This window comes from Ursus americanus, chromosome 2 (genome assembly GCF_024610735.1).
Source record: "Ursus americanus isolate L20-20 chromosome 2, mUrsAme1.1.p, whole genome shotgun sequence".
In the NCBI taxonomy this organism is placed as follows: Eukaryota; Metazoa; Chordata; class Mammalia; order Carnivora; family Ursidae; genus Ursus; species Ursus americanus.
This window is the reverse complement of record NC_142128.1, coordinates 92393514-92409092: the sequence shown is the minus strand read 5'-3', so window position 1 is coordinate 92409092 and position 15579 is coordinate 92393514. Positions and strand designations below refer to the sequence as shown.

Below are 15579 nucleotides of genomic sequence, written 5' to 3'. Positions count from 1 at the left end.
ATATGATAACTTCCTTGCTCTATATTTTTATTTTATTTATTTTGGTATATAGGAACATTTGTGATTTTGTTCTAGTGATTACTTCTGTAAACTAGAAAAAGTAAGTAGAAGGAAGAAAAGAATAAAGGTTAGAGCAAAAATCCAATGGTTCTTTGAAAAAAAATTGATGAACCTCTAGTTACACTGATCAAGAAAGAAAGGAGGGAAGACACAAATTACCAATATCAGAAATAAGAGGACATCACTACAATCCCTCAGATTAAAAAGCATAAGGGAAATAAATAAATAGCATAAGGGAATATTAACAACTTTTTGCCAGTAAATTCAATAACTGATAGGAAGTGGACATATTCTTTGAAAAACACAGATTACAGAAACTGACTCCGGAAGAAACAGAAAACCAGAACAACCCTATATTTATGAAAGAAATTGAAATAGTAATTTAAAAACCTTCCCACAAATACAATGCCCATCCCAGATGGTAAATTCTGTCAAACATTTAAGGAAGACATAATACTACTTTTATATAAAGTCTTTCAGAAAAAGGAGGAGGAGGCTGCCAAATAAAGACAAATTCACCCTGATATCAAAACCATAAACACTAAAAGAAAACTACAGATAGATCTCTCTTATTAATTTAGATAGGAAAAATTTTAACAAAATATTAGTAAATTGATTCCATTTAAATATAAAAAATGGAATACACCATGACTAAATGGAGTTTATACCCCACTAAAGTTAAGAGTTAATTTCTCATTTAAAATAATCTAACTTCTTCATACACTTTTTTAAAAAACAGATTTGACTCTTAATTTCATCCCACTATTTTCAAATGTCAAAATCCACTCTCTAAAACTAAAGATTTGCCAGCACTAAGAATTTCCAAAATCATTTGCCAGAGTCATTGTACCCCATATTAAGGATTCCCCGCTTTTGGGATGATGGTAATATTTTATATCTTGATTGTGATCATGGTTACATGAGTACACTGATCAAAACTGATTGATATGTACATTTAAAATAAATAAATAAGGTTGATTTTTTAAAATTTCCTGCTTTAACAATAGCTTGTGTTTTAGATCTAAGGTAGTAGCAATAGCTGAAGAATATCCTTAACAGTAGAGAAAGTTTTAGAATCCCTTCCAGTTCTAATCCTGCCTCTCAAGTGAGCCTGATATATACCATAATGGAATCCCCTTGTTCATGGACTAAGAGGCACTGGTTTGTTCACTCGTTCTGTGCAGATACAAAGAAATGTCACCATTTGGGGCTTAACACATGTGACTCATTTAAATTATTCTCTAACTTAAATCTATATTTAATTTCTTTCTATTTCATTAGACATAGCTTAATTCATACAGTGTTATTTTTGTCCATAAACATGAATTTAAAAATTCTTTCAACATTAAGTTCACCACTCACTTCTGTTAGAACAACTCTAGATGACTTTGCTTATTCACTCTTGTTCTTTTGAGCTTTATTCATTCTTCAAATTGCATCTACATTCATCTGAAGAAACAAAGTAAGCTCATTACCATAATAGTGTGGGACTTAAAATTCAGATCTCCTGTAAACTTTTACTTAAAACAGATACTTTAAAGAACTATTTTCTTGGAGCGCCTGGGTGACTCAGTTGGTTAAGTAGCGGCCTTCAGCTCTGGTCATGATTTTAGGGTCCTTGCTTAGCGGGAAGTCTGCTTCTCCCTCTGCCCCTCCCTGCTGCTCATCCGTGCACACTCTCTGTCTCTGTCTCTCTCTCTCTCTCAAATAAATAAATAAAATCTTAAAAAAAAAAAAGGAATTATTTTCTTAACCTGGTTGTTTGGTCAAGGATAGATTTCAGTGCAAGATTTGCTCTAATGGTGAGCATTAATATCTTTTTCTTCTTGGTGGAAAAAGGAGAAGTGACAATTTAACCGGACTTTGTTTATCAAAAGTATTATTTTTACTCTTTGCTTTTAGTGCCAAACAAATATTTGCTCACATGGATTTTCATCTTTTCTTGCCATTTAATGTTTCCAGTAAGTGACTAGTGAATATAATAGTGGTTTATTCATAAACTTTAAATTTGGTGATCATTGGTTTATAATCACTAAGTTGGGAAAAAGAATTTGTACTTTAACAAGATCCAAAAGAATGTTAAGGCACTTCACAGAGATATATGATACCACCTTTGTGTTTAAGTTAAGAGATCAGAGTGAAAAAAATAATAAGAGGAAAGTAAGATACGAAGTTGGCTACAGTCTTGCACGCTGTGAAGGCCAGCACACCTAATTTGAATTTTGCTCTTGGTTTATAGCCCCAATATGGGGTTGCCAGATAAAATACAGGGTGCCCAGTTAAATATAAATTTCAGATGAACAGCAAATAATTTTTTAGTGTAAGTATGTCCTTTGTTTGATTTACTAAATCTGACAAGCCTGCCACAGAGAGTATCATGCAATCATGCTAACTACTAAGTTATCTGGGTAAGCAACCTCAGCTAAATTTTGGAGGTAACCTATTTAATTTCCTGACCTCCAGAAGGTTTCTCACTCAGGTGATTTGCAAATTTGTGCCATAAAAATTGTAGAGCTCATTAGTATTTTCTACTGTTAAGTACAGCTGACCTTATGGCCCTCATGGTTTGGGGATTTGCATTTTTTTCTAATGTACTTGAGGAAAAAACATTCTTAATCAAATATTCAAATTGCTATGACTTATCTCGAATCCTGCTAAATATTCTGACTTTTCGATCATAAAAAAGCCCTCTCAAGAGAGTACATCATCTGCATTAGAGGTCACACAGTAGGAACTAGAGCTCTTCCTGCACTAATAGATAATAGACATCACATGTAGCTCAGTCTTCTGAACAAGAGAACAACCACGTGGAGTGTAGCAGTCCTGCTTTCCTCTTCCGCATTGCACCCTGCCCCTTTTAACTCTACATACTGATGACAAGATTTACAAGATCTTGGGATTTGTGGCTGGACTAGGTAATACCCTTGTTGCCATTTCATCTCCATGGTTTGTCCTGAGTGGTTTGATTCTCAGAGGTTTTCATGGGTCTAACACTCTCCTCAGTACATTCATTCTTGCCTGTAGAATTGCTGATACCCTCATTCTTTTTTTAAATTGGCCCCGTAGTGTTTCTGCCCAAAAGTTGCTCTTTCAGCAACTGCTCTTCCTCTGAAAGCTTGCTCTGATTTTTTGTATGCCTCATATTTCTGGAGTTATAATTTGGTGTGGTTAGTTTAGTTTATTTTGAATGTAAACTTATATTTTGATACTTCATTTTAGAAAAACAGCTTTCCTTTTTCTTAAATCGCTTGAATCACAAATTATTCTTTTTCCTAAATTTTAATTATGTCTTTGGTACTGTCCTTTGTTCCCCCACCCCTTTTTTTTAATAAACTTTATTTTTTTAAAGATTTTATATATTTTAGAGAGAGAGAAAACGCACAGAGGGGAGGGGCAGAGGGGGAGAGAGAGAGAGAGAGAGAAACTTAGGCAGACTCTGTGCTGAGCGCGGAACCCAGCACAGGTCTCTGTCTCACAACCCTGAGATCATGACCTGAGCCAAAACCAAGAGTCAAAAGCTCAACCAACTGTACCACGCAGGTACCCCCAAACTTTATTTTTTAGAGCAGTTTTAAGTTCAGAGCAAAATGGAGCAGAAAGTTTGGAGTTCCCACGTACCCCATTTACACACACACTGTTATCCCTGTTATCAATGTCCTACACCAGAGAGGTACATTTGTTACTATTGAAGAACCTGCATTGACATGTTATCATCACCCAAAGTCCATAATTTAAGGTAGAGTTCACTGTTGGTGTTATACATTTTATGGGTTTTGACAAATGTGTACATCATTGTAGTAATATAAAGGATAGTTTCATTGTCCTTAAAGTCCTCCATGCTCTGCCTATCTTTGTTCCCTTTTAAAAATTTTTCTTCTCTAGTACTATTTTGAACTTCAGCTCCATTATGAAATAGAGCTTTCCCCATAACCCTGAAGAACAGTATTGAAACAGTACATTAAATGTGGTCACAGGGTTTTTTCTTTATTCTTACCTAACTTTGAATAGGTGATGGAAAGTGAAGAGTTCATGTTGCTTCCAGCCAATCAGCTCATTGATATAATATCTAGTGATGAACTAAATGTTCGCAGTGAAGAACAGGTGTTCAACGCAGTGATGGCCTGGGTCAAATACAGTATTCAAGAAAGACGTCCTCAGTTACCCCAGGTATGGTGGAAATGTTTCTCCAAGTAACTATCTTTTTTGTACTGGATGAAGTAGTATATATTTGACTTGCAAAAAAGAAACAGTTGTCACTGTCCCTTATATTAGACTGTAAGAGAGATTATCTGTCTCCCAATAAATCAAGGAGATAGTGTTTAGAAGCATTGTTAAGTGTTTATCGTTATGAACTTTTACTCCTTGTCTTCCTCTCTATTTTGCATCAACTCTAGGTTAGGGTTATAGCACAAGTCAGAATCTAAATGGTACTAAATGAACAAAAGAAAGTAAGGATGGCAGTTATCTTGCTTCCCTTCGCAATGTGGCTTGGAAATCCTGTCACATTTTGAGCCATAAGTGGTCACTAAATGAAATGTTTAATGTTCTTGTTATTATGACTACAATTTTCAGCAATTTAATAGGATATTCTTCTAGATTGTTACAGTCCAGTTATATAAGCTACTTATAGAAGCGCTTATAACATATTGCTGAAAGCTCAAAGTAGAATTCTAAAGTGTATTAGTATGTTTTCAATTTTCTGATTATTGAGATTACTGAAATGGTGGAATAAATTTGGTTTTAGTATTTATGCCTTCCTTTCCTCTTTATTATTTATTAATTAAATCAAATTAATTCAGTGAGATCCCAAAGCAATTGGAAACTCAATATGGGAGCATAGGTTATGTATTCTCTTAAATATCTTGCAAGTGGGAGCTCGTGCCTTTAACAATATTTATTACCTCTTAGGTGCTGCAACATGTTCGTCTGCCTTTGCTTAGTCCCAAGTTCCTGGTGGGCACCGTAGGCTCTGATCCCCTCATCAAAAGTGATGAAGAATGCAGGTATGAGTGGCCCGGGTTGGGAAAAATCAACAACTAAACATTCCTATTTTCTCCGAATTTCCTTATTTGTCTTGTTTCCTAAATATTTGTATTTCGAGTGCTGACACCAGGGCAATATTGAACAGGTTTTTCTTCTGGGTTAGGGTCAAGAGGAGGAGATGGAAGAAGAGGACTGAGCTTCCAGTATTACATTCCATTAGTTTTTATGTGTGGTGCTAATTGGTGTAGAAGTGGCAATAAAGAGGTAGATTTCTTGGGGCATCTGGGTGGCTCAGTTGGTTAAGCATCTGCTTTCAGTTCGGGTCATGATCCCAGGGTCCTAGGATCAAGCCCCGCGTCGGGCTCCCTGCTCAGTGGGGAGCCTGCTTCTCTTTCCCCTGCTCATGCTCTATCCCTTACTATCTCTCTCTTGAATAAATAATATATTTAAAAAAGAAAGAGGTAGATTTCTAAGATTTTAATGCAAGCTTGAATTTGAAGAGGCAATTCTCTGCTAATATATGTTTTTCTTGAGCTAAATAATGTTGTTGACTCTGTCAAAAAGGTGTCAGGAGCACTTTTTCATTCTATCACATATGCCTGCCTAGGGAATAGGACCAGCCTTGCTTTCTGAGGACGTGAACAGAGTCAAAGGACTACTCCTTAAGCAGCTGTGGAAAGGTTTCCACTAGAATTTGGTGGAGCAGTTTCATAATGTTTTTTGATTGAAACTCTAAACACTTTTGTAATACAAACAAGATACCTATTTTATTGGGCTATCTCTATAATATAGACACAATTTAAAAATTACTTTTCCCAGTTTGATAGATTTTTAAGACTTAGATTCCACGAACCATATGGTGTTTTTAACCATTCCCCCCCCAAATATTCTATATATAAAAATGAAAGAGCAAGTCAATACTCAGAACTCCTTAAACTATACTGACCTTTGGGTCTCCCTTAGTGACTAAAGCAACTTGTTCTAGTATTAAAGAATCCCTGTAACAGAGGCAGAACATGTAGATTCATTTCCATTTCTTCTATAATCTGAAGCCTGTCCCTTTAACAAGAGATGTCAGGGGACGTTTTAGATATTTGTCTCTTAAATTTAAAAAACAGACAAATGGCAATTAATTCCCTCAAATATTCACAATAGCAGAAGGAAAGCCATGTGAATTATGGATTCTGAAATCTGAAGAAACAATGCAAAGGTGCCCCTTCCCCATAAAACATAAATCAGATTGTATTATTCTGATGCACAAAGTAAAGGTACTTCCAAAGTCACTTTTAAAAGAAGCCCCTTCCTGATATCCTGACCTGATATCACCATTTACTAGCTATGGGACCTTAGGCAAGTTACTTTAACCTCTTTCTGCTATAGTTTCTTCATCTGTAAAGTAGGGATAATAATAGTTCCTATTGCATAGGGCTGTGGTGGGGATTGGCAAGTTAATATATTAAGCCCTTAAAACAGGGACGGACACATAGCTGTAAGTGTTCTTGTTGTTACTATTAATTTTGGGTTGGCTTGCTAAGTATTAGCTCTGTAGTCCTCTTTCTAGGAACCCCTGAACACTTAATTAAAAACTGGCTATTAGGAGATCACAGTCTCTGTTTTTAAGGCTGAGGAAGCTTGAAAAAGCTCTTGGTCATCAGCTTAGGATTTGGGGGGTTGGAGGGTTGTTGGTTTTGGGGGGGCTTAGGATAAATAAACTCAGAAGGGTCTTATCAAAGCCATATATTGGAAGTGCATTATTGGGTCATGCTTGGGACTGGTCCTGCAGGAATAAATTACTCTTTGTAACATAAAAAGCTAGAGAAATGAAAATGTATTTTAGGAAACACTTCCAAAGTTGAGAAAGAACAGAGTTACAGATTGAATTTGCACTGATCAGGCACTGAATAACTCAGAGGACTCAAGTGAGAGAAGTACATACATGAATAGTTTGTATGAGGGTATTGTATTCAACAAGTATAATGACTAGAATCTTCTCAGAAAGTACCTTAACAGACAGGAAAAAAAAAATTTGTTCATCCTCAGTAGACATGTTGAGAGTAAACCATTTCATAACAGCACCAGATAGCAACTTAATATTAAATGACAGTATAGTGTTTCTTTTTAGCAATCCAATTTTTGCAATAGTTTTATTGTTTAATTAATCTAACAAATATCTAGTGCCAGGGCTGATGTACTGCTTTGCCAGTATCCTGCAGAATCTAGTAAAATTCATTAGAAAGCAGTAACTATGCAGACTGGTAATTGAGTTGTTTTAGTTCTCCATAAGTTATTGTTGGCCCCAAGCATATTAAGTATTAGGCTAAATTTTATATTAAGATAGGAAGTCATGATAGAAATACCAATCAATTTACAACTCATAGTGTGACTGGCATCATTTCTGTCGTGTTTATAACTTTTTAAATATTGGCTGGCATTCATGATTTGGTTTGATTTATGCTTGTTCCCCTTTGCCAACTTACATATTCCAAAACCATATTGGGATTTGACTAACAATGTTATTTAGAAACATTTGGAATAAAGGCAAAATTTTCTTCACAGAGACTTGGTAGATGAAGCTAAAAACTATCTCCTTTTGCCTCAAGAACGACCACTAATGCAGGGACCGAGGACAAGACCACGGAAACCTATTCGATGTGGTGAAGTACTCTTTGCAGGTTTGGGTCTTAATATACTATGACTAAACTGAATATTTTCCCACATGTTGAACTGTCATTTGAGCTGTCCTTTGGACAACTGTGATATCTACTGTCATAAGAAACACAAAATAAGTTACCATGTAGCTTGATTGTTAACTCATGGTCCAACACTGGTATTCTCCGAGAGTGCTCTATTTTTATATAAGTCTAAAACTGTCATGCAATGGATGTTTTGTTAAAATGAGTCTTATGCATTAATTTATATGCAAGACACCTTATAATTACCTAGAACTTTCAAAAAACATTACATTAAACAGTTACATGCTTTCCTAGCTCTACTGAGCTAGACTGAGCCCAAGACAACCTGCTATATCATTTTGCTCCTACCCTCTACTCCTAAATCTCTGAGAATTTTCAGCATCAGATGTTTCCCTTCCATCCATGTAAATTTAGCTGCCTTGCTTGCCTGAACAACTTTCTCACTGTTTAGTCAAACTACTTCTTACTAGTTCTTAGTCCATTTGGGCTACTCTAACAGAAAACCAGAGACTGGATGGTTATAAACATAAATTTATTTCTCACAGTTCTGAAGGCAGGGAAGTCCAAGATAAGTCACCAGCAGATTCTGTGTCTCGTGAGGGCCCACCTACTTCTTCAAGGGGGTTTGTCTTCTCGTTTTTTTGCTGTGTCCTTACTCGGTGGTAGGGGCAAGGTCTCCTTTATAAGAGCACTAATTCCATTCATGAAAGCTCTGCCCTCATGACCTAAGCACCTTGAAAAGGCCCCACCTCCTAACACCATCACACTGGGGACTAGATTTCAACATACAAATTTGGTGGGGCATACAAACATTCAGTCTGTAGCAAGTTCTTTGAATTTTTTTTTTTTTCTAATTCTGATTCACGGAGCTAACCAGGACTTATTGTAGTATTTGTATTTAAGCTACCAACTTTCACTAATTCCATGGCTTCTTAGATGTAGGCATGCTTGGATTCTTTTGTCCCATTTTAATACATGAATTGTTCTGCTCTTTTCATCAGGGAATTTCGTGCAGTCTCTGGGGCATAGTATACTTCTCCATCAGCCTAAGCACTGCTATCCTTTTTCTTTCTAATTTAATTTTCTCTTGGCATGTGGAAATATATTTTCCCCTATATTTTTAGAAGAAGGGGCACCTTGGTGGCTCAGCTGGTTGAGCGTCCCACCCTTGATTTCAGCTCAGGTAATGCTCTCAGGGTCTTGAGATTGAGCCCCGTGTCAGGCCCACACTCAACACGTAGTCTGCTTGAGATTCTCTCTCCCCCTCTTTTCCTCTCTGTCTGCCCCTCCCCCTGCTCACTCACTCTCTCTTTCAAAAAAATAAATAATCTTTTTTAAAAAGAAGAAAAATTTGATAATTTCTGTTTTGAGTTACCTCTTTTTAAATTTTTTCATCTAAATTTCTTCATGTACATATTGTAGTATTTCTTTATTTATTTGACAGGGAAAGAGAGAGCGCATGTGAGAGCATGGGAAGGGACAGAAGGAGAGGGATAGAGAATCCCAAGCAGACTCCCCACTGAGCCCGGAGCCTGACCTGGGGCTTATTCCCATGACCCATGAGATCATGAACTCAGCTGAAATCACAAGGTGGGCACCTAAACCCACTGAGCCACCCAGGTGCCAGCCCCCCCCTTTTTTTTTTAAGATTCATTTATTTATTTATATATTTGAGAGAGAGAAAGTAGTATTTCTTTAAGAAGAAAATTGATGCCAAGTTTTCTTTTTCTCCTTAATCTGCATCAGGCTTTTTCTTTTCTCTTTTGAAGGAATTTCTTCATTCTTGTCTTAAATTTCAAACTTAATTAATTCACTATGCACTGAATTCTCCCATACTCCCAGTGTCCAGATGTCTCTGTTGTTATTAATAGATTTATCATTTGTATTATCACTCTTACTTATTCCTGTGACTTGCATTCCTATGTATGCATGCACAGGTACATGTTCCCCTGTTTATGTGGGTTTACACAGATGCTCGTATGCTCACACCTACATCTGCATCCTTGCCCCACATATCAGTCTTAGAGTTTCTCTTTCCTGATTTTGATAAATTATTTTATTTTTTTAAAAATTTTTAAGTAGGCTCCATGCCCAGCATAGGATTTGAACTCACAAGCCTGAGATCAGGAGTTGCATACTCTACCCAACTGAGCCAGTCAGGCCCCTCCCCTCTTTTCAATTTTGAAAGTCAATTGTCTGTTTTTAAAATTAGAAGCCTTCAAGATCTAATTATTTGGTACCTGTGGGTTTGTGATGTATTGGTTTTAGGAATGTAGTAGTAGGGCCATCTTTGTGGAGTTATAACCATTATTATGAAGATATATTAACTGTTTTATTTGGCTGACTATTAGTTTTAATGCCTGGCGTAGGGATGACAGTATGGTATTGGGTGCTTAGCTTGCTCAGTCAGTAAAGCATGTGACTCTTGATCTTGGGGTCATGAGTTCAAGCCCCACACTGGGTATAGAGAAAAAAAAAGAACATCTTTTGAGGCACCTGGCTGGCTCAATTGGTGGAGTATGTGACTCGTGGTCTCAGGGTTGTGGTTTTAAGCCCCATGTTGAGTGTAGAGATTACTTCAAAATAAAATCTTAAAAAAAAAAAAAAAGATCATGGTATTAATGAAACCATACTTTGTCTTCTTTAGAAGCCAGCTAAATTGGATCAATTTTATGATCTCAAATTCCTGCTAGTAATCACATAATTTCACATTGCTGATCGAGTATCTGATTCCTTGACAATATTGTTAACTACTTGAAGGCAAGGACCATTTCTAATTTATCTTTGTAGTTTCCAGATTGTGTAGCAACCTTATCAGAATAGGCACTCAATAAAGATTAATTACTTGCTGTTGATCCTGAGGAATACTAGTGAGAAATGAGCATCAACCCACCATGATTGATGGAAAAAAGAAAGTTGGAAAGCACATCCCGGTAGCATTAATGGATTACTACTGTCACTTTGCATATGAAAGATAACCTATTTTTAAATAACACCTTTGGGGCACCTGATTGGCTTAGTTGGTTAAGCATCTGACTTCAGCTCAGGTCATGATCTCAGGGTCCTGGGGTTGGGCGCCACATCAGGCCCCACACTCAGCAGGAAGCCTGCTGTCCCTCTCCCTCTTCCTCTGCCCCTCCCCCCACTAGTGCCCCCCCCCCCTCTCTCTCTCAAATGAATGGATAAAATCTTTTAAAATAAATAAATAACACCTTTATCTTTCTGGTAATATATATGCAGTATAGAAATTTTGATTAACAGGGCACCTGGGTGGCTCAGGCAGTTGGGCACCTGACTCTTGATTTCAGCTTAGGTCCTGATCTCACCGTCATGAGATTGAACCTGGTGTGGGGCTTCACTGGGGGGGCAAAGCCTGCTTGGGATTCTCTCTCCCGCTCTCTTTCCTCCTTTCCCTCTGCCCCTCCCTCCACACATGCCCATGCACATGCACACTCATGCTCTCTCTCTCTCTCCCTCAAATAAAGAAGTTTGATTAACAGAAAAATATAAAGAAGAAAAGTTAAATTATCTGCCATCTTTTTTTTATACTATGAAGTTTTCCATTTTCATTGTAGAGAAAAGCCATTAGGTCTTTTCCTTTACAACTGGTATTGGTTTTCCCAGCTTTCTCTTTTTATGTTTTCCAGATCTGAATATCATTCTTGAGTGATACTGTTCACTGTGACATCATTTTAGATCTTGACCTATCTGTCTCTACTTTAGTAAAGCTTAATCTTCAATTTTTTTTTTCGTTTTTATTGCAATTTTGTTTTCATTATCTTTAGAATGCCAAATTACCAATTCTCACTTAACTTTGGAAAATTGAGCCTTTCTTTCTTCATCACTCTGTGGAAATAAACTCTGGAAACCTAAGATAAAACCTATAATCTTAGTAATTTTTTCCTCAGGAGTGTTTTACTTCTGTTGATATCTTGTGGCCTGTCCTCTTGTTTACCATTAGACTTCTTGATGTTTATCATTTTGTGTTTCTGTTTTGTTTAGGTTTTTTAAAATTTTCACAGTTCTATGATCCTTATTCCAGATACTTTCTAAAAGTTGCCTTCTTTAAGGTAATACTTTTTGACCAAATCTGTCTTTGAAGTAATTCTTTCTAGAATCAACCTCTCATCCATATAAAACAACATGTTTCTTTGTTTTTCAGCAATATTTTTCCTTAGGTATGTTGCTTAACTCAGATTGAGAGTTCTCATGGCAAGGACATGCATACACTTTATTTTGCTAAGTAGAACTTACTTAGTGTATAATAACTTAACTAGTTCTATCCCAGCTATATCATCACTTGTTGCGTTAGAAATCATAATGCAGGTAAAGTTGCCATGAGACAGTGGAATTGATGCTTTCCCTTTCTCGTTTCCCCAGGACACAGGAAATACTTAAATTTTCTTTCCTAAAGGCCTATTTTTTTGTTAGTATCAAAGAACACAGTTTATGAGGTGATAATAATTTGATTTGGAGCCATATAATCCAAAAAAAGTTGGTTTTAATGGCTCCTGTTGTAAAATTGCACCCAAGGTTTGGTGGTTAGGCTATTTGATTTGTCTTAAATGCTTATAACCCTCACATTTGCAGCCAGATTTTATTTTGGATTTTAAGATGTTTTTCTCTGATATTGAAACTTCTGGCATATATCCTAGAACAGAATTATACACAAACTTACTATGATTTAGTATTTTTTAATTTTAATTAGTTAACATGAACTGCAATATTGGTTTCTAGAGTAGAATTCAGTGATTGCGGGGCGCCTGGGTGGCACAGCGGTTAAGCGTCTGCCTTCGGCTCAGGGCGTGATCCCGGCAATCCGGGATCGAGCCCCACATCAGGCTCTTCCACTAAGAGCCTGCTTCTTCCTCTCCCACTCCCCCTGCTTGTGTTCCCTCTCTCACTGGCTGTCTCTATCTCTGTCGAATAAATAAATAAAATCTTAAAAAAAAAAAAAAAGAATTCAGTGATTGCATCACTTACATACAACACCCAGTGCTCATCACAAGTGCCCTCCTTAATACCCTTCATCCATTAGCCCATCCCCACCCTACTGTGATTTTGTATTATTTGAATATTCTGAATTAAATGAAACCATAAAAGATAAAATGTATACAGCACATTGAGATTTGAAATAAAGAAGCGCATTTTCACGTCCATCTAGAATAAGATTAGAAACATTATTCCCATTTTAGTCTGGCTTAGGAAGTTACTGAGATCCCCTAGAAACCATTATTTTTCAAATGCTTTGAGATTAAAGTATCCTTACTTAACTTTTTAAGCTCCAGAATGTAGCTCTTATTTTGGATTGGAATAGAGATGATTTGGAAGAATAACAAATTAAATGTATCTGCTATAAACATACTTTTTTTCAGATAGTACTCTAAGAAGCTCCGTGGAACTCAGTTTGAACCTGTCATTCTGGTTATGAAAAATGTAGTTTTTTCAAAAAGTTTTCTGACCTTAAATGTCATGTTGGACAGTGTAGAATTCAGTACAGAATGAAGATTATACAGTATTTTGTAGTATATATCATAAGAATTTTTGTATTATTTTTAGTCACAAGAAGACCTATTAAGAGAACATGAATAGATGAGTCAAAATCACTTCCCTACTAGAATAAAAACAAACCTAGGCTTCTGATTTATAGTTTTTTTTTAAGTATAATTAACATATAATATCTTATTAGTTTCAGGTATACATCATAGCAGTTTGATATTTTTATACATTACAAAATGATCCTTGTTACCATGTGTCACCACACAGTTATTACAATATTATTGACTGTCTTTCCTATGCTACACATTTATATCCCCATGACTAATTTATTTTATATTGGAAGTTTATACCTCTTAATCCCCTTTACCTATTTTGGCCACCCCAGAAGCCTTCCCCACTCTGGTAACCAACAGTTTGTTTCCTATATCTGTGACTTTGTTCCTGTTTTGTTTTGTTTTTTAGATTCCACATAAGTGAAATTGTATTCTATTTGTCTTTCTGTGTCTGACTTATTTCACTTAGTTGGATCCCTCTAGATCCAACTATGTTGTTGCAAATGGCAAGATTTCCTTCTTTTTTATGGCTGAGTAATATTCAGTTGTGTATATGTGGTACATATCCATTCATTTATCAGTAGACACTTAGGTTACTTTCACATCTTGGCCATTGTAAATAATGCTACATTGAACACAGGGGTTTATATATCTCTTTGAATTGGTGTTTTCATTTGCTTTGGATAAATATCCAGAAGTGGGATTGCTAGATTGTATGGTAGTTCTATTTTTAATTTTTTAAGGAACCTCCATACTGTTTTCCAGAGTGTCTGCAACAGTTTGCATTTCCACTAGTAGATTCTGTTTTCTCCACATCACCAACGCTTGGTATTTTTTGTGGGGTTTTAATTCTTTAGGTTTTCAATAACAAATTACATTTATGTGGTGTTAAATTCTTTAGAAAGCAGTTTCATGTATATGTTATTTCACTTTTAATTTTTTATTCCTAATTTTACAAATAAGGTAGTTTACAAGATATTCCCAAGATCATATTGCTTAGTAGAGGTAACAGTCAAACCCGTTTTCTACCTAAATTCAGTGCTCTATCCATTAAATGCCACATTACTTCTCAATCTGATTTAAATTAGTGTCCTTGCCCTCCACTGTAAAATGGACCTACTACTAACTTATTTAGAAAATTAAAGAATATAACAACCCCAGTGGAATAAGTTAAGTCATAACTTATGTTTTGACCTGCTTCTAGAGATATTTGGTAAGTCCGAGCATTAGATCACAATTTAAAGTTTTGCAGGGAGTGATACATTCTGTGCATTAGGATAGGTATTCTCCTGACCATTTCTATTACTTCCCCAGTCGGTGGCTGGTGCAGTGGAGATGCCATTTCTAGTGTTGAACGATATGATCCCCAGACCAATGAATGGCGAATGGTAGCTTCAATGAGCAAAAGGCGATGTGGAGTTGGGGTCAGTGTTCTTGATGACTTGCTATATGCAGTAGGAGGCCATGATGGATCCTCTTACCTCAATAGTGTTGAAAGGTAGGTAAGGTCAATTTGAATTTTTTTTCCATTTGAGATGTTAACTAGGAAACAAATATGATTTGCTGCTTTAGTGTTGCATCTGTGGCACTAGTCGGCAGCCTTGACCCCTTAGTGTGACATATAAGTCCTTCGTAATGTAACCTCCACCTGACCTGTTTTTGCAATCTGTCTCTCCCAGTCACACTACTGTTCCCTAATGCTATGCCAGATCCACCAAATTGCCTGTAGTTCCTTGGACACACTTAACTCTTTTATTCCTCTTTGCCTACCCATATGCATGCTGTTCTCCCCTGGAATATCTCTTTAAGACTTAAATGTTATTTCCTATATAAAGCCTTCTCTGACACGACACAATTAGTTCCTCTGCCTTTTCGTAAGTATTTTGAACATACTTGTACATATCTGATTGGCTATCATTGTTAAAATGTCTTTTCCCATATCTATCACAATGTCTGGCACATTGGAATCCTATGATAATTGTTCTGGTTTCTTGCTTTCATATACCCTTTTTCATTCAACCATGTTGATTTACAGAGATTCTGGGTACTTCTTAAACATGTCTGTGACATCCTGCAGCATAGAAAGATCTAGAGGTATAGATTGTATAGCTGAAAAATAAAACAGGAGGATCAGCTCCATAGAAGTTTAAAAAAAAAAAAAAGCACACTTAAAAATAAATTGAGTTAGAGGAGCCTCTGGGTGGCTCAGTTGGTAGAGCATGCAACTCTTGATCTCAGGGTTGTGAGTTCAAGCCCCACATTGGGCATAGAGCCTACTTTAAAAAAATTGA

The 15579-nt window shown here is 36.3% G+C and overlaps 1 protein-coding gene across 1 annotated transcript in view; it reads left to right on the top strand.

Moving 5' to 3' along the window:
- The window catches only part of KLHL20 (kelch like family member 20), a 59358-nt gene that overhangs the window by 26799 nt on the left and 16980 nt on the right, over nt 1-15579 (top strand). The window contains exons 4-7 of the mRNA XM_045811345.2: nt 4069-4227; nt 4969-5063; nt 7600-7715; nt 14603-14786. Of these exons, the coding sequence (XP_045667301.1) occupies nt 4069-4227; nt 4969-5063; nt 7600-7715; nt 14603-14786 (554 nt within the window). The remainder of the gene's footprint in view (nt 1-4068; nt 4228-4968; nt 5064-7599; nt 7716-14602; nt 14787-15579) is intronic.